The sequence below is a fragment of the Hippocampus zosterae genome, chromosome 16 (assembly GCF_025434085.1).
Source record: "Hippocampus zosterae strain Florida chromosome 16, ASM2543408v3, whole genome shotgun sequence".
In the NCBI taxonomy this organism is placed as follows: Eukaryota; Metazoa; Chordata; class Actinopteri; order Syngnathiformes; family Syngnathidae; genus Hippocampus; species Hippocampus zosterae.
In genome coordinates, this window is record NC_067466.1 from 9,025,260 (window position 1) to 9,050,492 (window position 25,233).

The 25,233-nt window shown below is 43.9% G+C and overlaps 1 protein-coding gene across 1 annotated transcript; it reads left to right on the top strand.

Annotated features, from left to right (window-relative positions):
- The first annotated feature begins 1,007 nt into the window (after window positions 1-1,007).
- Window positions 1,008-23,615, top strand: slc8a4a (solute carrier family 8 member 4a). The gene is made up of 8 exons (XM_052046320.1): window positions 1,008-1,960; window positions 4,696-6,093; window positions 6,180-6,697; window positions 14,041-14,147; window positions 14,466-14,584; window positions 18,560-18,659; window positions 20,368-20,640; window positions 22,643-23,615. The coding sequence occupies exons 2-8, from the start codon at window positions 4,759-4,761 to the stop codon at window positions 23,020-23,022; spliced, it is 2,832 nt and encodes a 943-aa protein (XP_051902280.1). The 5' UTR covers window positions 1,008-1,960; window positions 4,696-4,758; the 3' UTR covers window positions 23,023-23,615.
- The last annotated feature ends 1,618 nt before the right edge of the window (window positions 23,616-25,233 follow it).

Below are 25,233 nucleotides of genomic sequence, written 5' to 3' on the forward strand. Positions count from 1 at the left end.
CTGAGTGGGTTTTCTGCGGGTGCTCCGGTTTCCTCCCACATTCCAAAAACATACATGGCAGGTTAATGGAGCGTCCTAAATTGTCCGTAGGTGCGAGTGTGAGCGTGGATGGTTGTTTGTCTCTGTGTGCCCTGTGATTGGCTGGCAAACGGTTCAGGGTGTCCCCCGCCTACTGCCCGGACACAGCTGGGATAGGCTCCAGCACCCCCTGCAATCTTTGTAAGGATAAGCGGATCGGAAGATGAACGAATGAATGAATGAAAGATATAACTTTGTTAGCACTACTAAATTGAAAGTACAATATAAACTAGTCTTAAGAGTCTGAAGCCAAGAGTCGAACTCCACTTCATCCTTTTGTAATTTATTTGCGTTGTGGTCGCTCAGAAGTGTTCCCAGTTTGTGCAACGTGTTGCGGTTGGATTGCGGTTGTTGACCGATTGCACTGCACCGTTCTGATGAGTGTTTCTAATCATTTAGTTTCATTTTCCACTTTTCTGAGATGATCACTTCATTGAAAACACCTCTTGGGAGGCTCAACGTTGCAGTGCAGTTTTTACACCACTGCAACCCACAACCACTGCATGCGTGAGACAGCCTGAAGCTTTATTATTATTATTATTATTATTTTTTGGAAAGGCAGACTTTTGGATACATCTTGCGTGGGGGCATCTTATTTAGACTATACAGGTGTACCCAATGAAGTGGCTATAGCGAGTGTGTCTTTTGCTGTTAAGACGTCAACAGGTGACGGGTTCCCAATGAGCGAGCGATGAGTGATGATGTAAAACAAACCGGAGTAAAAAAAAAAAAAAGAGTGGTTCGCTGTGGACTCTTGATGCGCAGTCAGAGAAGGTCCAGATCGAGCCGTGTTGGCGTCTCCTCCCTTGTCTCCACTGCAGTGTTACCGCTTCTCCTCCTTTTCGCTCCTCGCCTCTTGCGCCAGCGCTGCCCACCGCAAGAGTAAGACTCCACACTTGCATTTGTTTTTTGTTTTTTTTAATTTTCGGCATCACACCACACACTCCTCCTTTCTTGTCCGCCACCACCACCACCAAGCTTGTTATCCATCTTGCCCTGCTCCTTGTGATGTGCAGTTGTCGTTCCATCCCCATCCATCCATTCATTCTCGCCTTTTCTCATGTGCACCAGCTGCCTGGCTCTTATTTTGCGTTCCTCCTCGCGTTCTCACCCCCATTTTTTAAAAGCGCTCTCTATTGATTTGTCGGATTTAAAAACACTCCGGAATCCCTTCCATAAAACGGCACTTTATCGGGATTTGTGACTCATTCCGAGGAGACGATAAGAGAAGAGAGTCGGTCATATTTTACGCACCAGCAGTCGGGCTGCGGATGGATGAACGTGTAGTGTCTTGTTTTTAAACAGAAAAAAAAACATTTGGGGGGAGGTATTTCATCGCTGTGGAGCAACATGAAGAACTAATCCGGAGGCTTCAAGTTTGATAGGAAAGGAATTCCAACACATAAAGCGCAAGCGGCCAACATCATTGGGAAGCAGCTTGCATGTGCGGACGCCACTTCGGCTGTGCCTCCTCTGCTCATCTGCAGCTAAGGAGCCCCTTTGAGATTTTCAGCTTTCTGTGAGCACATGTGGCGCTGCTGTGCTGTGCGCATCAAATGGAGCCGTCAATTAGTCTCTCGCGCGCAACCTGCTGCTAATAATCGACCCCCCCCCCACCCCTTGCATCTGCAACGTTCTCTTAGATTTCACCCTTTTGCCCCTCCCAATTGTCTCCTACCTGTAAGCGTAATCTATTCGCTGTTTCTTTCTTAAATCATCTTCCAGGCAACCCCTCATGTCTCTTTATGGTGGTAATGAAACTCAAGACATTTTTAATCTAAGACTTGTTTTTTTTTTTTTTGCTACAGAGAACTGCAAAGTACGTTCCACTTCTGAAGCTCTCAACTTCAAAGAGGCAAGCTCACTCAGCAACTGTTGCAAGGTGAGTCAAAATGGCTCTTGCCGTGTTAAATGTAGGCAATTCCCGTTTTAAAAGCAAAACTTCACGTATGTCCCCATGAGTGGGTTGTTTTGCTTTGTTGGATTTTGCAATATCATGTCAATTCCTTACGCAGTGGTTGTGTTATTTCAAACACTAATGAATTGTTCTTTGTATTTATTGAGGCATTGTTATTGACGTATTTAATTTGTCTTTGTAACAGAATACATTTTCGATCATATATTTAACAATTAAATACAATTCAAATTGAAGCCATCAAGTGCTGCAGGTGTAGCCTTGATAAAAAAAATAGTACATCGCAGAATTCAATCATTCAGTCATGTGTTTTCTTTCCATGTTCATTTTTCTTGATGTTTAGCTTGCCGGGTGAAGAAATGTGAAATCCCGGCATAGCTCGAATAAATTGTTTTGTGGTATTCCAGTGTGTGAACACCGCGAATAATAATTCACTGGTGTTGTACCTCTTTGGCTTTCGCGACCTGTTCATGGCAAAGGTGTGCCATCGAGCTAACGTTACCATCACAACATTTGTGCTGAAAAAATTGCATTCAATTTGATATGATTATATATCGTGTAATATCAGAAATCAGTTCCTTGACTTGGCAGGGTTGAGTTCCTCTCTATAAAAAGCAGCCATTCTTGTTTCTTCTTCAGGGTGATTAATCTTAAAGCCTTTGAAGCATTAAAGCGTCTGTATGGGTTTTGCTAAAAGTAGAGATGAAACGCCGGAAGACATCCTGAGGCAAGCGCGTCAGGCATTTGTCAGAGTTGCTGTCTGCGGTGCTGATGTGCGAGACCATCTGAGCAACAGTGTGGTGGCATCGATGCTGTTGCTCTCGCACAAACGCAATCCGGTTTGTTGTCTCTTTGAGGTGTCACAGAGAAAAAGAAAACGTCTCTGTGATTTTGGCTTCACCTTGAAATGTGACGCTTGGGTCGAACGTGAGCTTGCGGGTCAGAGTGGAGATTGCCAAGCTTTTTTCCCTGCCGCATGTCAATGAGAGCACATGGCGTAGCTGTAATATTGTCACATGCTCTTTGCTGTAGGCAGGCAACCTATTTTTGAAACGGTCTTAAAATTTTGATCAGACGCTTCAGATTATACCTTCCCCCCCCGTGTGCAGTTTTCTCTCCGTGTTCATATTGATGATGATGTGGAGCCTCTGGGTTCCGTTGGCTATCATCTGAATTATTCACTCAAACTGTACAAATGTTCATTTTTGCTGCCAAGAAATACACCGCAAGTACATTTTCTTCTGATGTACTTTAAATGGCTTTCGTGAAGACGTGCATTTACGGACGTCCCGAAATCTCGATGAAAGACCGAATGACTTTTTCAGACGCATATTCTAGTCCATTTACCGTTATGTTAAGAGCCTAAATCCCCAAGGTATCTCAAGGCTGGAATGATCTCATTCCGTGGTGTATTTATATTTTGAAAATGGTGGCACGGTAAATTTATTAAAGTAGGCTGGAGACCCACTCTACGGAGCCCCTAAGGGGACTTGGAAGGAAATAAAAACTTTGCGAGATCTCGCATTACTTTGCGAGATCTTGCAAACTTTCTTTGCGAGATCTCGCAATTTTTTTTTTCCTTCCATGTCCCCTTAGGGGCTCCGTACCACTCTGATGGTCTGAGGCAAAAATCTCTTTCGTGTTATAAATTAAACCGACAACCTAAATCTTTCCGAAATCATTGAGAAGCAAGAGGAGACACAAAAAGCGTAGCGGGAAAAGATTAGCTCAGATGATTAAAAAAATATATATTTTTACAATATGTCACATGTTTGCCAGGTCTCCGCGTGAATGGAAAAAAAAATCATAGGGTCAATCATACCCATCTCAAAGGTCACTAAGAAGTCAATACGAGGCTATGAACGAATGTTAGCGAGAAATGGACTGGCAACACTCTTCCCCCTCACAAAGAGCGCTTTAGAACAGAAATCCGTCTTTTAAAGTATGTATGCTGTATTCACATCCACGCGGCTCTTTATGAAATCCCCGGCATTCTCATCCGATTGAAAACGGCCAAGCCATGTTCACAGTCACAGATCCAGACGCGATCTTTTCTTCCTTATGGTTATTATTCTTTTTAACCAGGGTTTATTTTTGGCCTCCCATCTAACTTGACAATACATTATAGCCTGAGTCACTTTTCCTGTTCGCACCGCGAGTGCAAAGGTTAACATCTCCACCGCTGCTTTTGCACAAAATGACCACATTACACAGCATGTGTGGGAGTGGGGCAGGACAACACCAATGACTCAACGATTAGTAGGTGCCAATATTTCTGGTTTCCAAAGCTGCCAAGCTATTGGATCCCACATCATTTGCATACAAAAGAGTATGAGTGTTATTTCAGGAATAGCACTCAGGACTGGAATTGCAATTCTCTTCCAATGCTGTTGCTGAGCTGAAATGCCAAAGAAAGACATTAACAAGCTAAGAGCCTTAAAGCTTGTTAACTCATTCAGTGCCAGCCAAATCTAGACCAAGTCTGAAAAGACGTTTAAAAACGTCTTTGGGAGTGAATGAGTTAATACATCGCCGGATATCTAGTTGAGTAAGTACCTAAGTTCAGTCATGGTGTCCAAAGTAAGATTTACAACGAATGTTCGGATGAAATGAACCTGTGTCTCAGCTTTAACTGCCAGAACAAGTCCATTCTGTTCACGAGTCCATGTCCCCCCTTCTCCTCCCCCTTCACCTTTTTGCAGCGGCTCCTGTAAACAAAACGCGGAACTTGAACCTGAAAGAATAAGAAACATCATCAAAGAACCATGTTTCTGCAAAAGCGGACTTCATCTTTCACCCCTTGCGCATACATCTCCGTCCTGCTGCTGCTGCTGCTGCCGGGAGTCACCCACGTGTCCCGAGGCAGTTCCAGCCATGACAATTCTGGCAGCCCGGCGGGCAACTGCAGCAGTGAAGATAACTGCTCTGACGGCGTGGTGCTACCCATGTGGAACCCCCAGAACCCCGTGGTGGGTGATAAGGTGGCTCGAGCCATCGTTTACTTTGCAGCTCTCATATACATGTTCCTGGGCATGTCCATCATCGCCGACCGCTTCATGTCATCGATTGAGGTCATCACCTCTCAGGAAAAAGAGATCACCATCAAGAAGCCCAACGGTGAGACGACGACGACAACCGTGCGCATTTGGAACGAGACCGTGTCCAACTTGACTCTAATGGCTTTAGGGTCATCGGCGCCAGAAATCCTTCTGTCCGTCATTGAGGTGGTAGGCCATAATTTTGAATCCGGAGCTCTGGGTCCGAGCACCATCGTGGGCAGTGCTGCGTTCAACATGTTCATCATAATAGCCATCTGTGTCTACGTAGTGCCAGAAAACGAGACCCGCAAGATAAAGCACCTCAGGGTGTTTTTTGTCACTGGCGCCTGGAGTATTTTTGCCTACATCTGGCTATACCTCATCCTGTCCGTTTTCTCTCCCGGCGAGGTGGAAGTTTGGGAGGCAGTTCTCACCTTTCTCTTCTTCCCACTCTGCGTGCTACAAGCCTGGATCGCAGACCGCCGTCTGCTCTTCTACAAGTACGTCAACAAACGCTACCGTGCCGACAAGAATCGCGGCATTATCATCGAATCGGAAGGTGACGCCATGTTCACCAAAATGGACTTGGAGATGGACGGCCAGGGAGTCAACTCGCACACTCACCCCAAAGAGGCTCTGGATGGGATGCTGGAGGGTGTGGAGGAAGGTGGAGGGATGAGCGCGGAGCAGGACCAAGAGGAGGAAGCGAGAAGGGAGATGGCTCGCACCCTAAAAGAACTGAAGCAGAGGCATCCAGAGAAGGATATGGAGCAGTTGATCGAAATGGCTAACTACCAAGTCCTAGTCCAGCAACAGAAGAGCCGAGCCTTCTACCGCATACAAGCCACGCGGATGATGATCGGCGCCGGAAACATCCTGAAAAAGCACGCCGCCGATCAGGCTCGGAAGGTGGTGAGCTGCCACGAGGCAAGCGGACAGGAAGAGGACCCCAACACCATCTACCTGCAGTTTGACCCTTCCCACTACCAGTGCTTTGAAAACTGCGGCTCCTTAAAACTCTCAGTCGGCCGGCACGGAGGAGAAGCCGGCTGCACCGTGAAGGTGAGAAACCGAAAGCCCGAGTTGAGTTGAGAATCAACGGCTTATTATTTATGACCACTGAAATGGACATATTTTCGCCCAAATAGGTCGACTACCGCACGGAGGATGGCACCGCCAATGCTGGGTCGGACTATGAGTTCGCCGAGGGCACTTTGGTCTTCAAGCCCGGCGAGACCACAAAAGAGTTCACCGTCGGTGTGATCGATGATGACATTTTCGAAGAAGATGAACACTTCTACGTGCGCCTCAGCAACCCCCGCATCGTCCACCGAGCCGAGGTCTCCGTCCTGGAACCGCGTTCTCTCTCTTCCAGCAACAGCATGGCCGGCATGTCCTCTCACATCCCGCCGAAAGCCGCCCTGGGCGGCGCTCACACCGCCACGGTGACCATCTACGACGACGACCACGCCGGCATCTTTACGTTCGAGAGCAAGTCGACCAGGGTCAGCGAAAGTGTCGGAAACATGCAGGTCAAGGTTCACCGGACGTCCGGTGCGAGGGGCAAGGTGGCGGTGCCTTACCACACTGTCGAGGGCACAGCCAAAGCTGGCGAGGACTACGAGGAAGTGTCCGGCAAGCTGGAGTTTCAGAACGATGAGACCATGTGAGTGACAAAATCTATTTTCTTGCTTTACTCCTCGTCGCTAATGATGGTACACTCGCCTCACTCGCCGCGCGGGCGTTTTACTTCCCGCTCGGTGACAATGTGAATGACTCCAGCTTCCCTAGAGCGCTATGGAAAATTTATGGATGGATGGTTTCCTCCTCTGTTGCTTCGCATCTCTTAATCAAACATCGGAGCCCACGTGTTGACATGCGGGCTCGGAAAAAACTTTGCTCATTCAGAGAGCCGTTGTGGGAGGATGAGAGGATATCATTGTGAAGCAGATAATAGCTGATGTAAAGAGGAAGAAAATGGTGAGGGGGGGGGTTGACTATGGATGAGTGTAGATTTGACATGAAAACCCTTTTGAGATGTTTGCGGGACTTGTACAGAGAAGTGGAACAATCAATTAATTTTACTGATCCGCAATGTCGTTTTGACTGGTCGCTACTGACGTGTTTTGGCCTGAGGAGGCCGAGTGCTTGTAGCTTGTGAATGAAACTAGTCCATCGCTTGAACTGATTTACATTTCGGTTTCTGAATGCTCATCTTTGGTAGGTGAGAGAGAACCGGTGCAACATTGGGACTGAATCTTTATCGATTATTCATGCCTAGACAATGTGGCACAAGGATTATGTCATGAAAAGGCCACTGTTGTTGTTGTTGTTCACGCGACCTGAGTTGAAGAAACCGATTCAGTACGTGTGTTTCGAAAAATTATGATTTTGGAGTTTTGTCGCACAAAGTTTGACTTTAGGACCTATGTGTATATATAATAAGGCCATTTATTTTTTCCTCTGGTGGAAAATGCCATCACGCGACTCCACCGCTCTATTGTGCTAACGTGTTTTCTGCATGAATTGTTTGGTGTGTGAGCTGTCAATCGTCAGGGAATATAGATTGTTTCATCGCATAACCCCCCTCTGTAATTTTTTAATTACAGTGCTGTACTCAAAGAATATCGAAATGTCAACTCGTTGATGCCGACCCGACGTTCATCACGTTCGTGTTGACTTATCAAGTCCAATTTATTTGGATTGCACTTTCCATACATTCAAAATGTAACACCAAGTGCCAACTTATAAAAAAAAAAAGCTGAAGTTATGCAACACTTCAGTGTGGAGGGATTAAAACAGTACAGAACCGAGGAACTGGAGAAGGATTGGCGTGAAGTACCTATGAACGTGTTTTTGCGTCATCATCTTCAGCAACAAATTTATGCTAAGAACGGCAAATGATCTACAGCATGGTAAACGAAAGCGTGAGTAGCATTTAGACACAGGGAGAAACACTGAATATAACGTGTCAAATAAATGTGTCTGCGCAAGCAGGATTGCAGGGTTAGTGAGTGGGAGTATTGTGTGGGTTGGCTGAGCGCGGCGAGGGAGGAAAAACACGGCAGGTGAATGCACAGAGAACTCGCATCTCCCCCCCCCAATTACTGTCATGTCCTCACATTGCTGGTGAAATTTGAACGGATCCAAATTGTGGCATTTTGGAATACGTTTACGATTTAAAAATCGAATGGCTGTGTCTCGAATGCTATAAATCAAATGTTGCTCCAAGGGGAGCACTGAAAATATTTTCCTGAGCATCCAGTGCAATTACCGGAAGTTGAGAGCGGTTCCCTAATGATCTTCATATAATGCAGACAACTACACAAGCTGTGCTTAATGAGTCAAGGGTGGACTATACAACCAACAAAGTGAAATTGTGGGCCAGCGGGCGCCTTGCATTTGCGTTGGAGGTCAGAGACGATACTGTTCATCAGATTATTACTGGTAAACAGAACCACATCCAGTCTTGTTTGGTTTTGCTTTCTTTATCAATGGAACCAATGTGGAAGGCAACAACAACAACAACAAAAATCAACCTCTGATCCCACATCCAAGCAAGAACATAAAGGGAAGTGCATGTGAACCGGTGAAAATTCTCGCCGGCCTCGGAAAATCCAAATCCAAAAGTCTGTTTGCATCATCGTGCTCTGCTTCTTCTTGCTTTCCAAGTGCTTGTGGATGAAGTCAATGTATTTACCACAGCACGGACTAAAGTTTTGCTCTCAGACCTAAATCTTTTAACAAGATCAAATTGAGTTATTGCTTCAAGCTAAGCGCAAGCTCCAGACGGTCCTGAATGTTTTATCATATCTTTTTCATTTTAAGCGTTCGGTCTGTCCTCTTGAAACATGCAGATTGAACTCAGGGCATCTTTGCTTTCAGTTTATGTGCGTGACCTTTTGTGTCACTGAACAGATGAGCTTGTTTTCAGGCAGCATCCAAACACAGGTCATATTCAGATCCCATACACAGTAGGTAGGGATGTGCATTTATTTTACGAGGCAAGGCTTTTGTTGATGCTGTTAAAAAGAAAGGAAAAAAAAGTGTCGTTGAGAGCGGAAGCCTTTATTTGGTTGACGACTGTTCCAGGGTGTATCCCAACTCTCACCCGAAGCCAGATGGATAAATTCCAGCTCATCTGCAAAGCTAATGAGGACAAATACTATCGAAAATAAGTGTATGGATATACCCGAAGGATGAAATATCCTGCTTATTATTTTGGGGCACTTATTTTGGAACACTGTCAAATCTTATCAGATCATATCCTGAATAGTATGGCTCCCAATTACATTTGGTTCCCATGGAACAGAAACAATCAACTTCATCACATCTGGATGAAACCGGAGCCCCTTTCAGCAATGAAGATGCTTGACGGAAGCCACCGATTCGTTCATTTTTGCATTGGCAAACGTTTGTAACAGCCAAATGTTTGATAAGGCTCTCGTCAAGACTGTGCAGGTGTACCTAATAAGGTGGCCAAGGAGTGAGCAATATTTGTCCTTCTTTTCCTCCCTGCTGCACTGGCTGCTTATGTTCATCCTTCACACGCAGCTGGATGCTTTCATCCATCCAAGTTTCTCTGTAAACCTACCGATGCCTCCCGGACGCCAGGATAAGACCTTGGCGCGTTTGTGATTCTGTGCGTCTGTCCACATGTGTTTTACTGTGTGAAAAGAAGACTACTTGTTATATACTTGTCATCTTTTTTTTTGTTGCCACAAAGTCAGTTTGAACTCATTGAAAATCTAGTGGAATGAGAAATGAACATCTCGCTTCTGCAGTGTAGCAAATAGTTCAAGTTGTACAGGCAAGCCGCTGAGCGAAAATAAACAAGCTGGCAAGAGAAGTGTTCTACATGCTTTGTTTATGGATTATTTGAGGCACTTCACAGACCCCGCGATGCTTATGTAGGGCTTTCTTTTGTGCGTCTGTTTTTTTTTGGGGGGGGGGCGGTTGTTAGCGCCTCAGTACGTGTGCCGCAACACACGGGTTGAGGCTAAAGTGGATAACAAGGGCGGTTACATAAGCTAAAATGAAAGCTGTGTGAATGGAGGGGGGAACACTTCTGGAAAGGTAAATCAATAGCCAGCGTTCTTAACTCCTCACGCTTAATGCTGTTGCCGATCAATAACATTGTGAACTAACAGACACATGTGGATAAAGGGAGCGCGCTACGGGCATGGTTGGGTAATGCTACCAAATTGCAAGAACTTCAAAATCATTGCACAAAGACGTCTTCCCCATAGAAATTCCGTCCTGTTTCAGGACAGATGGAAAACCTTCAAACATTGATTATGGATAAGGGCGGCCCGGTGGTCCAGTGGCTAGCCCGTCGACCTCACACAGTGCAGAGGTACCGGGTTCAAGTCCAGCTCTGGCCTCATTGTGTGGAGTTTGCATGTTCTCCCCGGGCCTGCATGGGTTTTCTGCGGGTGCTCCGGTTTCCTCCCACATTCCAAAAACATGCATGGCAGGTTAATGGAGCGTCCTAAATTGTCCCAGGTGTGAGTGTGAGCGGGGATGGTTGTTCGTCTCCGTGTGCCCTGCCATTGGCTGGCAACCGATTCAGGGTGTCCCCACCTACTGCCCAAAGACGGCTGGGATAGGCTCCAGCACCCCATGCAATCTTTGTAAGGATAAGCGGATCGGAAAATGGATGGATATGTATCAGGTGAGCCCTGCGATTGGCTGGCAACCGATTCAGGGTGTCCCCCGCCTACTGCCCGGAGACGGCTGGGATGGGCTCCAGCACCCCCCGCGACCCTAGTGAGGATCAAGCGGTACGGAAGATGAATGAATGAATGTATCAGGTGAGTCAAAAAAGTTCCAGGACTCACATCACAAAAGAGATAGTGGATTTGCAATTTTTATTTTAACAAAGTTATCCAACGCACTTTCCCGACCTTCTCAGCCACACCTCCATGCGCCGAAGGGTTACCAAACAAATAAAGCTGCTTTACTCCAGTAGGAAAAAACATTAACCATAAACAAATCATTTTTTTCAGATTTTATGTTGGAAGAGCGCACACAACATATCGTGAAGAAGCTCAGTGCAGTCCATCTAAGTTTTGATGTACAGCGAATGATTGATTTCCCGGCTCAATCGCAAATGTGTCAAGATCCTAACATTGCCTGCGGATATAGGAAACCTATTTCTTTACGGTGTTTCTGTGCCGCTTTTAGTGCTCATTTCCAGCATCGACGCCCTCACTTGATCCCTTTGAGATATTCAGCGTGTTGTTCATCTTCAATAAATGGAAATCGTCTTCATTCATGGTCACTTCTAGTCGAGTAGTGCATTTATCTTTCAAAAAAAAAATCTTTCATCACCTTGCTTTGTGTTGCAGAGAAAAACCTCACACATGACCAAATCTTCAATGAAATCACATCCACTTATAAGAACTACTCTGTAAGTAGGGACCTTACAGTCTAGATGCTATCTGACAAGAGCCTCAGTAATGAGAAGTTCACCGTGACCTGAGGGACAAACGGGACTGGAAGACGAGCAATATTGAGTGGCGTCATCCATAAAGCTCATGTCAGCTCTCGGTGACACCCTGAACGCTCTACTTGAATGGATCGCCAATTTTAGTATTCAAGGAATGCTTCCCGCATTTGACTTGTCCCTTCTGGTTTGTATGCGTGGAGGAGACGCGCATATGCTGACTGGCCACCACATTAAGCGCAGCCTTGTCAGATCCTACACAACAGACACTGTTGGGGATGTTTTAATTTTTACGGACTAATTATGACTGCGGGGCTAGTTTTATTCCCCCCCCCCCCTCTCATGAGGTAAAATAATTAGCATACGCTACAGAGCTTTTAGTATGATGCAGTGCAATCTCCATAACAGCAAATGACATGCCACAATGATGCACGTGGAGCTTTATTACTTTTGGATGGCAGAATTATTGTTGCCCATCTTGTACAAAATCAAATGGCCGCTGATTTATGTTCCTGCGCGCTACCAATGTCCCAAATAGATCACAATGCTGAGTGTCTGGTGATTAATAACAGATATTCTGTGAAGTCGAATGGATTATTGTAGCCCAGTGCAGTTTTTTGAGGCAGTCAGGACTGTTCCATTTGCAATTTGGTCAGCTAAGTCGAAGGAATTACAATTGCCATTTTTAGCGTGGATCGTTTTTATTTTTTCTGAACTCTAAAGTGATTGGTGTCACGTATGAATATTTTGGTACTTGTGTTATGATTTTCACTCAAGTTCGGTCTTTAATTTCACTTCTGATCATTTTCGGCTCTGACAGAAGGATAGTTTTTGAGTACCGTATGTTCTCCAGTTCCTTCTTGGCTGCCTGCTGTACTCACTGCTCAGTGAAAATTTGGAATCCTTTGCGGTCTTTGTGTATTCATTGATCGGAAAGATTTCCGAAGAGACCCAAATGAAGCTCCAGCCATTCAAGCTAGCGTCTTGATTTCACTTCACTTTTAGACATTCATCTTGCGCGTGGAGACTCTTTGAGATGGAAACGATAATCATCACTTACTTCCTGTTCATCTCATTACGCAAATGAGGAAACATCATCCATAGAGACGGGATGACAGATGCTGCCGATACACATTCCATTGCTACGGAACAGTCTCCAACTAACATCTACACATAGCACCTCTGAGTAAATTCACTTTGTCCCTCAATATAATCCACCCGAGTTCTTACAGTTGCCTCCAGGCTCTTTACTTCCCACTGGCATGACTTTGCCCCTGACGTGTCATTCTTGTTTAAAATAAATCTGCTTTTCTTCTGTGAGGAAAAAAAAAGGGCGCTTCCTGCATGTTTGCTGCATCCTGGACGCGCTGTGTATGTGTAGACGGAAATAGACAACCACCACCCACATATCATTAGGGAGGTGGGAAAAAAAGGAGAGAGAAAGAGAGAGAGCGAGAGTGTGCAGGAGAAGGAAGCGACTTGAGAAAAATACTGCATGTCCGTCATAGTTGAACAGTGCAGCTTCACGGTTGTAGATTCAAGCAGCTATGTACCAGGAGATGTCTGAAGGATTTGTTTTAGTGTGCCACTTTCCGCAGAGAGCAAAATAATGAGCATCATTTGTGTGTTGTCGTGTGCGTGCGCTATTTCAGTTACTTCCACTTAAATTCGAGTGAAAGGCAGCGGGTCCCACTCATGTGATTGAGTCCAATTGGTTGAGTTCTGTTTTTTTGTTTTTTTTAAACACTTTGGCATGGGTGTCAAAGTCAAGGCCCGGGGGCCAGATCTGGCCCGCAACATCATTTTATGTGGCCCGAGAAAGCAAATCAAGCATGTCAAGTTCCACAATGATTGCTAAAGTCTGAACCCAAATTTCAAATCGTCATTATTCTTAACGTCTGATTTTAAAACTAGTCATAAAACAGTCAATTTGTTGTGCGCTGTATATGTAATATGTGGAAGGGATTAAACATTTGTGTATGGTTTCCCAAAATTCATAACGGCCCTCCAAGGCAAACCATAACTACAATGTGTAAAAATTTGTTTGACACCCCTGCACTTTGGCATCCGATGACTGAATCAAATTTAGGGGGTTGTTGAATGATTGCGTTGGTTTTATCACAAATCTAGAAAAGAATAGGTCAGTTATTTCACATTTCATGTTGTTTTTTTAATGCAGGACACATTGATCCTTTCCAGATTAAGATTAGTGGCTTTGTTGCGGTCACCCAGCTTCATAGTTTTATAAATGCCGTTTTCCATCATTGGGAAAGATTTTTAGTGACATTTTATTCAAGTGCCGAGCTGCTATCTTCACATACTGTGTAACAGGCTCTTCATGATTCATTGTGTGGGTTGTCTGCCTCTTGGCTACGCCGCTTCTGACTCCAAATGCTTGTATTTGGATTTTCAAGTCACACTTGGCATTAGGAGCCTCCCGTTTTCCGGCAGTGAGCCAACAAATGCATTTGTCTTCTTCTTGTCAAATGGTTGCCATTTCTGAAATAATTGGGACTCATTCATTGATCCGCGTCTGTGGCTTTTTGACCTTGTACTTTCAGGAAGCTGCTGAACGTGAAGATCATCGATGATGAGGAGTATGAGAAGAACAAGACTTTTACCATTATTTTGGAAGAGCCCATTCTGCTGGAAGTGGGACAGCGACACGGTGAGAAACAAGCGCATGCCTCAGTGGACAAATTCAACCCTGACATCTTTTCAGTTTTGCATCATCCCTCTTCACGCAGGGAGAAAAGTGCTTTTCATTTTAAATGGGCGTCTCGTGGAGATGTTTAGAATTTGACTTATGATTATACAAGGTCACGGATTCCGAATCCATCCGTCTATAGCTAACATGAACAGCTTTTGACACGACTCATAATTCCCTATGAGCCAACCGTATAAGCGGAACCAGCGCTTCATAATGCGCACGTCATGTGCAGGGGCTACCCGGGTAACCGGATTGACACTTGTCCGATCTGCGCAGGAGACACCAATGACAACAAGATGCCAGTCGGGCCGGAAGACGTGGCAAAGATGGGCTGCCCTTGTCTGGGAGAACATACAAGCCTGGAGGTGGTCATTGAGGAGTCCTACGAATTTAAGGTAATTCCTCAGAAGCAGGATCAACTTCTGTCTTCAGGCTACTCATGCGCTTGTACTGAATCGAATCGGCCATTCGTTTGTTTGTACTTATTGTGGTCCGCATGACTACTTTATTCATTTGGATGTTTGTGAACTGCCTCAGCCTGGTTTGGACAGTACAGTGAAACCACGATGCTACCAAAGGCGTAAAGTGTGTGTGGATTTGTGCTGGATTAGACTCGACTACAGTCACGTGTTTCTCTTGTTGACGATTTATCGCTTTACTTCCTGCTTCTGAGTCTTCCGCTTTGATGACGCCACTTTTGGCTGCGAACTACGCTGCTCTGAGTGTAACTTAAATGCAACATTTGAACTTGAATTGACTTTAAATTTTGGACAGAACAGTTTGTTTGTTCATGATAATAATAATATTTGTACAGCAGTTTTCAAAACAAGTCACAGCACATTCCATAATGCACGATCCACAAAATAAAAATGTAGATCTTTTACACAAATGGAGGAAGCTTTGATTTTCTTTGACGGTATTTCATTCAGCACACTAAAACTAATCCATCAAATTTATATTGTTTTTATATGCCGCTCTGGAAATAAAAAAATTCAAGGGCCATATTCTCAAGTTTTTGCATGAGTCCCCCCCGAACCTGGCTTGCAAATTTTTAGCTACACACTCTCTCAGGTCCACAGTGCTGACACACCCAACGTGCAGAAAAAAAAAAGAGGCGCGACCCATGATTCAAGTTATCCTTTGACTTGCGTGTCATAGAAATCCATTTTGAAAACGACTGCACACTTTAAAGAGTGCGACCGACAATGGAATGATTTCGATTCACTGGTGCGTTAGAGAGAGAAATTTGGTTAGTCTTGTAATTGTAATTTGTTCCTTTGTATTTCTATAATCGTAACTAATTTCATTTTTTCAGGAGCCGTAGTATGTAACAGCGGTAACGCACACATGGGGGATGTGTGTGTGCGTCACACTTTTCACACCCGCCCACACACACACACACACACACACACACACACACCTAGCACCTTTCTTTTTGTATTACACTGTATTCCTATTTTTTTTTTTTACATAGCAACGCGGATCATTTTCAACATTATTTTTTTTTCTTTCCCCTAAATTCTGCGGGTCACCAGAAAAGGACAGCGAGGCCACAAATATTTGTAATTCGACCACCCCTGCTGTTATCAACGCGGCCTGCAGTTGACTTGCGACCATTCCGGTGTGCGCGCCATTTCTCATCCCAAGTTAATTGCAACGGGATCCAGCTCACCCACGACCCCAATCACGACAAGCGCCATCGAAACCGGATGGATACGCAGTTCCGCATCAATATCAGGGCGGCTGGAAGTGAAACAGCCACGGCAGTGATGCCTTTTGCTGCGTGCTTTCAGGTTCCTGCCTGCTTTTGGCAGCATCAATAAAGTCCCAAGATCCATGTGCAGTAGTTGATTTGGACATTAACAAGCATCGACTCGACGACAGAAATCCGCTTGTTTTCATATGACACGGTGATTACTCACTAGAAACATACTCGCAAGAGAGATTTTTTGTTGTTGTTGTCATTCCGCATCCGTTCCTTGAACCCTTTTCCTGGGGGCATATTGTATGAAGAGGAGACTGGAGCATCGAATTTCCATGACTTTGATTGAATGATGTGATTACTATGCAAACAAAAGGCATGTTTCTCGTTTCCGTGGTGAATTTTGATTTGGGATCCTTGTTTAAAAGCATGTTTACTGCAGACGTCCGAGCTGGACTACTTATTGTAAGCAATGACATTTTTAAAAAATGCAAAAAATGTATACGGTATATGAAGTTGTTTTTTGTACAAATTGATTAATTAGAAATTCATGAATTTGAAATGAAAGTGGCTTATTATTATTAGCAATGTGAACAATTTTCCATATTTTTCTTGAAAATACAAAAGACAAAAATAGTGTGTGTGTGGGGAAAGCCCACCATGATCTTTACCATTTTTCCGGCGCAACGGTAGATGGCAAAAAGCGATCCTCCTTGATAGCTTGCTATGCTACCACATGATCGCATGCCCGGAAAAATCTTTGGAAGTGACTTTGGGAGGGGGGTGAGTGGGGGGTGAGTGGGGGGTGAAGTTTGCTTTGAGTCAAAGCGAACAGAACAGCTTTAAACCGAAAACCACCATTTTAAATTAAGCTCATGTGAAAATGCACTTTAGATGAATGACAGTCCTTTCATTCCCCCCCCCCCCCCCCCCCCAGCGGATCCACCGCTGCAGAATGCTGCATTATCCCGAGAGAATATGTTCTTGTTGTTTTTCTGTTCCCCCAAATTAGATATTGTTCAACCTCTTTCAGTCTCAATGTGACGCAGTGCGGTCAGTCAAGCAAATGCCCACAGGGATTGGCAATAACAATTGACTTGTTTCTTTTGAGTACGTGTATCTGTCTCTCTTGCTTTCTATCTCTGAATCTCACCAGCACACATGCACGCTGACAATGGTTCCCACTTATCGTTTCCTATCTTTGGGAAAAGTGGGAAAAAAAGGGGCAAGTGATATCTTCACTCACAACCAAACTTACTAAAGTCCTCTAACTTTCGGGTACCTTTGTGCTTTACGACGACGTTTGTATGATGTCTATTTTGACCCATAAAAATGTATTTCACACCACAAAACGAAATACTTGACTCCACTCCATCAAAAATTGCTGAAACATTAAATTACCGATAATCAAAGTCAAATGTATTTATTGATGTAGTGTCGCGGTAAGTTCAGTGAGATCCAACATGTTTACATGTATCGTTTTATGAAACATGAAAAGTTGAAGTGATAAAGTTACACGCATTGTTTGCATTATTTTTCTCATCTGACTTCCGATTTACGTTTGCGCCACATAGGTTGAGTAGAATTTGGTAAAGTTGTCATAGTAATGATTAAAAGACTACAATTCAGCGTTTAGTAAGTAAAGAACTAATTCCATCCATCCGTTTCCCGATTCGCTTATACTCACAAGGGAAGCAGGGGGTGCTGGAGCCCGTCCCAGCCATCTTCGGGGAGTAGGCGGGGGACACCCTGAACCGTTTGCCAGCCAATCGCAGGGCACACAGAGGTGAACAACCATCCGTACTCACACCTAGGGACAATTTCGATTGTTCAATCAGGCTGCCATGCATGTTTTTGGAATGTGGGAGGAAACCGGAGTACCTGGAAAAAACCCACGCGAGCCTGTGTGGAGTTTAAATATTCTCCCCGTGTCTGCGTGGGTTTTCTCCGGGTCCTCAGTTTTCCTCCCACATTCCTAAAACATGCACGGCAGGTCAATGGAACACTCCAAATTGTCCCTAGCTGTGATCGTGAGTGTGAATGGTTGTTTGCCCTGCGATTGGCTGGCGAGCAGTTCAGGGTGTCCCCAGTCGACTGCCCGAAGACAGTTGGGATAGATTTCAGCACACTCGCGACCCTTGTGAGGATGAACGGATTGGAAAATGAATGGATGTGTATTGGAATACAGATGAATTTATTACTTGTGTTTGTTAAAAAGTACACAGGAATAGGACCTTGAAAACATAATCTCGTTAAATCACAATCATGATATTGAGGGGAAACTAAATCGCAATTAGATTATAATTTTTTTGTACGTCCTTCAGTCCTCCCATTAAATCTAATCCTCTACGATTAGATGTGCAATCGAAATGCAATACCCCGACCTGTGTGCCTTCTTTTCGAGCGCTATCTTCTCCGAGTTCAGTTTGATGACATCACGACGATCATTCCAACTTCCTTCATTGAAGTCACGTCATCTTTCTCAATTTCAGGGAGATTTTTGTGGAAAACAAATAAAAGCGCGACAATAGGCAGAGGGGACACTTGGTTCTCACTCCAATCGAAGGAGTTGACTCCATGTGGATATGAAGCGACGTTTGTCACACCTTAATGCGATCCGGATGTTATTTTAGGCAGCGGTTTCATGACCGTTTTTGTCTCTCTGCAGAGCACGGTGGACAAGCTGATTAAAAAGACGAACCTGGCACTGGTGGTGGGGAGCAGCAGCTGGAGGGAACAATTTGTTAGTGCCGTCACTGTCAGTGCAGGTGAGTTTGTACGTCCAAAAACTGTCTCAACACGTCACTCCTCTGTCACCAATAACTGTGGAAGAGGTCGATACTGCCTGGGGCCCGCTTTAGTTTGCCAGCTGCTTCTCACCAGCCACAATTTTTGCCTCGTGTCCAGTATCCAAAATGTTCCACTTTGTCAAGAATCCATTTGAAAAGAATCCACTTGAAAGAAATTATTTTCTCCACCAAGCATGAAAGCGCAAGGGGCAAGAAGTATTGTTTTCACGTTTTCACTTCTAGACCATGTTCCTTATCTTTTCGAAGGGGCTACACAAGGTAATTGTTTTATTGCCTTATTCTTGTTCGAGCACACACTACTAAATGCTAAAAATGCTACCATCATAGACTGTGGTCAAACAAAAAAGAAAATATTACTCTCAATGTTCATTATTTTTTTTCCCCCCGTTCGACCCGCTGTTGCTATTTTAGTACTTTGGCAAGCAAACACTTCTGTAGCTCTGTGCTCATTTCTTGCCCCCTCCCCTCCCATCCCAGACAGACAGTTAATTAAAAATGCATGTGGTCCATCATTAAAAACTGAACTTGCCAGCTCTCCCCCGCCTGTACAATTAATGGGCATCAAGTATTTATGGCCATTTTTGCACTGTGGTAAACATTTTTTTTGCATTTGTTTTATACCTTTTCAGGTGGATTTTATGACATTTTAGATCGGCAGTCGTGCATATCAGTGCAACAAAAAAAATGACTCGCACGCTCGATGTGTTATTTTTCTTAACATGCTCTTTCCACTCTTTTTCTCCCCCGAGTTCACGTAAGTGTGCGTGCAGAGTTTATAAATAGAAAGAGCACCTCCTGCTTTTATACTAAGCCCTCTCACTAAAATACTTAACTGATTATATACCGTATTGGCACAAATATAAGACGGTGTTTTTTGCATTGAAATAAGTGGGGGTAGTCTTATATTCGGGGTCTAGACATATTACCCATTCACGCCGCTAGATGGCGCCAGATATCATTGAAGAGAATGCTGAACTTGACTCCCCAGGCCAAAGTGAACCCCTATCACGAAGAATAAAAATAAAAATAGCAGTAAGAAAGAAAAGAGAAGAAAATAATAGAAGAGGTAACAGAAAATCTGGAGAAAGGTGGGTCAAAGATCGGCCAGGTTAACCAGCAGCTTAGGAGAAGTTATGGTGTAATTTACATTTCAAAAACCAGAAGCCACTCATTTACAAATGTGATTTCACTTTAGTTTACATATTTAAATGTTCAGACATTAAGATTTGAATGAGGCAAAATAACATGCTTTTTCTCTCAAATATATTGTTATAATCATTTGTTTCAGATGTACTGTAATTATTTTCGGTATAAAAATTAATATGGTGTTCAAAAAGTCTTTTTTCAAACTCGAGTCTTGAAAAAGAGGGGCCTTATAATCAGGGCCGTCTTATATTCGGGCCAATACGATAGGTTGAGTTTGTATTTTGCAATGGTGAACAACCGTGTGCCATTCAAAGATTTTCGGTTACCTTCTTTCGCTACAATATTAGGAAAGATCTGTCATTTTAATGCGGCACAGATCAGATCTCTGCAGATGTTTGATTACTCAGATGCAACTGATGAACCAGCATGTTTACATGCCCGACTCACAGGACTTGAAATAGTAACAGGTGTGGTCCACGTTTTTCGGTCTTAATTCCAGTCTCCTCTACCTTTCCTCTAGGTGATGACGATGAGGAAGAAAGCGGAGAAGAGCGTTTGCCCTCCTGCTTTGATTACATAATGCATTTCCTGACAGTTTTCTGGAAAGTGCTCTTTGCTTTCGTCCCACCCACCGAGTACTGGAACGGCTGGGCCTGCTTCTTTGTGTCCATCTCGTTAATTGGCATCCTGACAGCCGTGACCGGGGATCTGGCCTCTCATTTCGGGTGCACCGTCGGCCTGAAGGACTCGGTCACAGCCGTGGTGTTCGTGGCCTTGGGCACGTCTGTCCCAGGTGGGTGCCCACTGATGTTTGCCTCCGCTGCAGGAGCAGCTGTTTGGGAAGAACCGGGTGACCTTTGACTCCATTTCTGTCTTAACATGTTCTCCTTGAGTCATTGAATCTCAAACATTGTTTAGAACTTTGCTTTCAATGTGCTTTGGCTTAACACAATTTGGTTTGGGTGTTATTGGATAGGGCGGCCCGTTGGGCGAGTGGTTAGCGCGTCAACCTCACAGTGCAGAGGTCATGGATTCAATCCCGACTCCAGCCTCCCTGTGTGGAATTTGCATGTTCTCCCGGGCCTGCGTGGGTTTTCTCCGGGTACTCCGGTTTCCTCCCACATTCCAAAAACATGCATGAAAGGCTGATTGAACACTCTAAATTGTCCTGAGGTGAGTGTGAGCGCGGATGGTTGTTTGTCTCTATGTGCCCTGCAATTGACTGGCAACCAGTCCAGGGTGTCTCCCGCCTACTGCCCGAAGACGGCTGGGATGAGGCTCCAGTATCCCGCCCATGAGTCTTGTAAGGATAAAGAAAATGGATGGATGGATGTTATTGGGTAAATGAAGGGAAATAAGGTTATAATAAATTTAATCACACCACACATTCCCCCTCCCATATCTGTTGCCTGGTTGGGTGAATCATTTTTCATCACTCAGGAAGATTGCAACATTTTGTGACTCTACATAAAAAAATTAAACAAGCCTGATGAATAGTGCAATAACTATCCGAGCAATTGAGGACTGCTGGATTACTTCAGACTATCATAGACTGTGACACTCACCAGATATTTAAATATAGATAGCATGCTTGTGGCTTCGAGCAGCACAGGAACCCCTGTGTAATTGTGCTTTATTATTCCCTGAAAAAAAAAATCACCCGTTTGCTGTTTTGTCCTGGGGCCAAATGCATTACTTTTGGTGTTACCTTGTGGAATTTAGTGCCATGGAACTCTGTTAAAGTGAGTTGAGGAGCTCGATTTGACGCCAAAGCACCACGGCGACTCGACTTCTGAATTTAATTAATTACATGACCATCCCATAACGCAAACCACTCGTCTAGCTTTGCCCATTGAAATGTCTTCCCCGTCTCGGTCCTTCTAATATGTGCACAATGGCCACCAGGGGACATTATAATACAGACACAGAGACGCACAAGTGACTCAGTAGGCTAAATAACCGCAACGATGAGAATATTTAAAGAGAGTTGTCTGAATGCTTGCTTTTTCTTGCACACAATATACATTTTTTTTTGTTTTTTAATTGCACAGTGGAGTAAATGCGAAGCGCTCCGGGATTACACGCAGTTCTGCTGACTACAATCAGTGTAAAGCTTTCGCTTATGCCACGATGTGCTTTTTATTCCCCTCCATGTGGGGGCGAGGTTTATGAAACTTGGCAACGGAAAGAAGCGCCATCAGCCTTCCGGTTCGAGTGCCCTTCAGATTATATAACTGCCCATTGTTTTAGAGTGGTCAAACATTAGTTTCAGAATTAAATTCATGTTGTTGTCTTTGACATTTCAAGACAATACAATAAAGTGATTGTGTGAGCTTTTGAAGAACAGCTACAAACTACAGTCGGTAATATAATTGGAAGTACAGTACATTATTTTCTAAACATTTATGAAGTACTTTTTTTAATCTAAATATTGCATGTTCTTTTTTTAAGTTTCACCTAATTTTTATCTTGAAAAAAAGATGTGTAGCTTGCAAAAAAAAAAGAAAAACCCCAAAAAAGCACTTGTTTGTGCACTTCGCGAAGCAATTAAAAAGTCTTCCAAAAAATAAAAATATAAAGATTGTATGTCCCTTTAAGGTTTGGCCTGCCATAAGAATACAAACTCAAAAGCAGTGACCATCTTAAGTACGTAACTACAAGCATTTGTCCCTAAAAGGTGCAAAAGCTACAACCCATCCAACCGTTTTCTCTCCTCCGTATCGTATTCATAGTCTGACAAACTGCAGACAACTTACATTTCACAAATTGTCTCCTGCCCTATCTTTGCGCTCCAGACACATTTGCGAGTAAAGTGGCCGCAATCCAGGACCAATATGCTGATGCGTCCATCGGGAACGTCACAGGCAGCAACGCGGTCAATGTGTTCCTGGGCATCGGGGTGGCGTGGACCATCGCCTCCGTTTACTGGAAGACCAGAGGCAAAAGTTTCAAGGTTCACCCGGGCTCCCTGGCCTTCTCGGTCACCCTCTTCACCATCATGGCACTGGTGTGCGTGCTGGTGCTGCTCTACCGCCGACGCCCGAGCATATCAGGCGGCGAGCTCGGAGGCCCACGGACAGCCAAGCTCCTCACCTGCTTCCTCTTCCTCTCCCTGTGGTTCATTTACATCTTGCTGTCCTCGCTGGAGGCCTACTGCCACGTGCCCGGCTTCTGAGATGGCGAGAATAGCCCAAATGTGGCCCCGCCCCTTGTTTTTACAGAATGTTTTCTGTTGTTGTTGGGTTTTTTTTTTTCACAGAAGTCAACTAAATACATTTTCCCTTGCTGTTAATCCAGTCATTCCTTTTAACATATTTATCTCAGATAACCTGACATATTGCTTCCTGTCAACTATGTTTCTGTACAGTTCTTGTGAGTTTTTACATTTTTATGATAGGACTTTCTAGTGCATTGGATGGCGACTCGGTTAAATGAAAAGAGGGAAACGTAACTGTAAAAAAAAAAAGAAAGTGTGCATTGGTACATATTACTTGAGCTTGACATTTAATATTCATTGTGTATCATGTAACAGATGAACATTGTGTGTGCGGATTTTGTGAAAGACTTAATTTTTTTTTCTGCACGCATCGGACAGAGTTTTTTGGAAATCTATTTTAAAGTGCAATATGTAATGTTTGAACAACGGTGTGTTGATGTGCTCCTGTAACGTGAAATCTCAGCAGTAATCTCTCAACGCTCTTCTTCTGTATCACGTTTGGTATAGTCCGAGTTAAAATACATTTTCTTGAAAAAAAAATAAAAATAAATCAATCAATAACAAAAAGGTTCCCCCATAGGGCAGAGTGCCTGCTTTAAATTGTGATAACAATTTGAGCGTGTTTACATTTGTGTGTGTTTTTTTTTGTATATGGGTGTACATATCGGCGAGCGGCATTTGGTCAATCGTTCCACAAAATGTTCGGTGACGTGTCTTGATGTCTCATGTGTCATACAGACACTGTGACCATTCACTAAGATCACTCTTAGAAAAAGCACAGTAAAAAAGGCAAAAGTCCACTTTTGCATCAAGTATAAGCACAATCACTGAACTGGTTTTGTTGTTTGCGATTGACGGTACCATGTCAAAAGATGAACTGTATTTACCTGATGTATTTATTCATCTATTTATTTATTTATTTAGTAAAGCCATATTTACACAATAATTCCAGTCGAGGTGTCAAATTTAAACCTATTGTTATGCATGTTTAATGTAAAAAAAATTAAAAATGGAAATAAATGTTCGTAATTTAAGATATGTATTGTGCCTCACTGTCTTCATTTCCAGAGTCACAAGGATGCACTGAAAACATTTGGTTATTAATTAACGACAGCACAAAAAAAATGATATATAAAATGATATATATATATATATATTTGGAACAGACCCTTATCACTTTATCTTTTTATGCTTGTCAACTTAAAACCCCAACTGTCAGCTCTCCGTCACTGCACCCCATAATCTTTTATTAGAATCCAAGTTCAAATTTAACACGAGAATATATTTTCACAGTGATTCAGGAGCACAAAATGAGCTACAAAAGTACATTCAGCGAAATGTTTTGCATTCCCTGTGTTTAGGTGTCATTTTGGGGTGCGGTTCAATCATTGGGATTCGAATGCTCTCGAAGTAGACCTCGAGGCACCGCTGACACTTTGTGATCCGACGAGATAACGTAATTTCCTGCATGAGATCATTGTCCAACAACCGCGTATGTCACGTGGACGGGAAAGGAGTGAGCAAGTGGATTTCACATGGTGTGTACGGTCAAGCACATCATTGGTACGCAATTGAGATGCGAGAAATAATAATATCTCACACATACAACACAGCGGCCCGGTAGTCCAGTGGTTAGCACGTCGGCTTCACAGTGCAGAGGTACCGGGTTCGATTCCAGCTCCGGCCTCCCTGTGTGGAGTTTGCATGTTCTCCCCGGGCCTGCGTGGGTTTTCTCCGGGTGCTCCGGTTTCCTCCCACATTCCAAAGACATGCGTGGCAGGCTGATTGAACACACTAAATTGTCCCTAGGTGTGAGTGTGAGTGCGAATGGTTGTTCGTCTCTGTGTGCCCTGTGATTGGCTGGCGACCGATTCAGGGTGTCACCCGCCTACTGCCCGATGACTGCTGGGATAGGCTCCAGCACCCCCCGCGACCCTAGTGAGGATCAAGCGGCTCGGAAGATGAACATACAACACATGACAATAAATTTGTATTCAATTCAATAAATAATAAATGTGACTTGACGAGATTGTTGGGTGGGGGGGTATTTTTAAGTGACCAAAATTAATGTCTGAAACACTTCGGTGTTCAGACATTGTATTATTATTATTATTATTATGCAGTGCAAGATGGGTAATTCTAAAATAATCTGACTGAAAATCTAACCAT

Bases quoted from the DNA above. Each gene is read 5' to 3' on its own strand.
- slc8a4a (XM_052046320.1), top strand. From the start codon at position 4,759: ATGTTTCTGCAAAAGCGGACTTCATCTTTCACCCCTTGCGCATACATC. The intron at 14,148-14,465 runs GTGAGAAACAAG...CGATCTGCGCAG, and splicing joins GGAAGTGGGACAGCGACACG to GAGACACCAATGACAACAAG. The intron at 14,585-18,559 runs GTAATTCCTCAG...GTCTCTCTGCAG, and splicing joins AGGAGTCCTACGAATTTAAG to AGCACGGTGGACAAGCTGAT.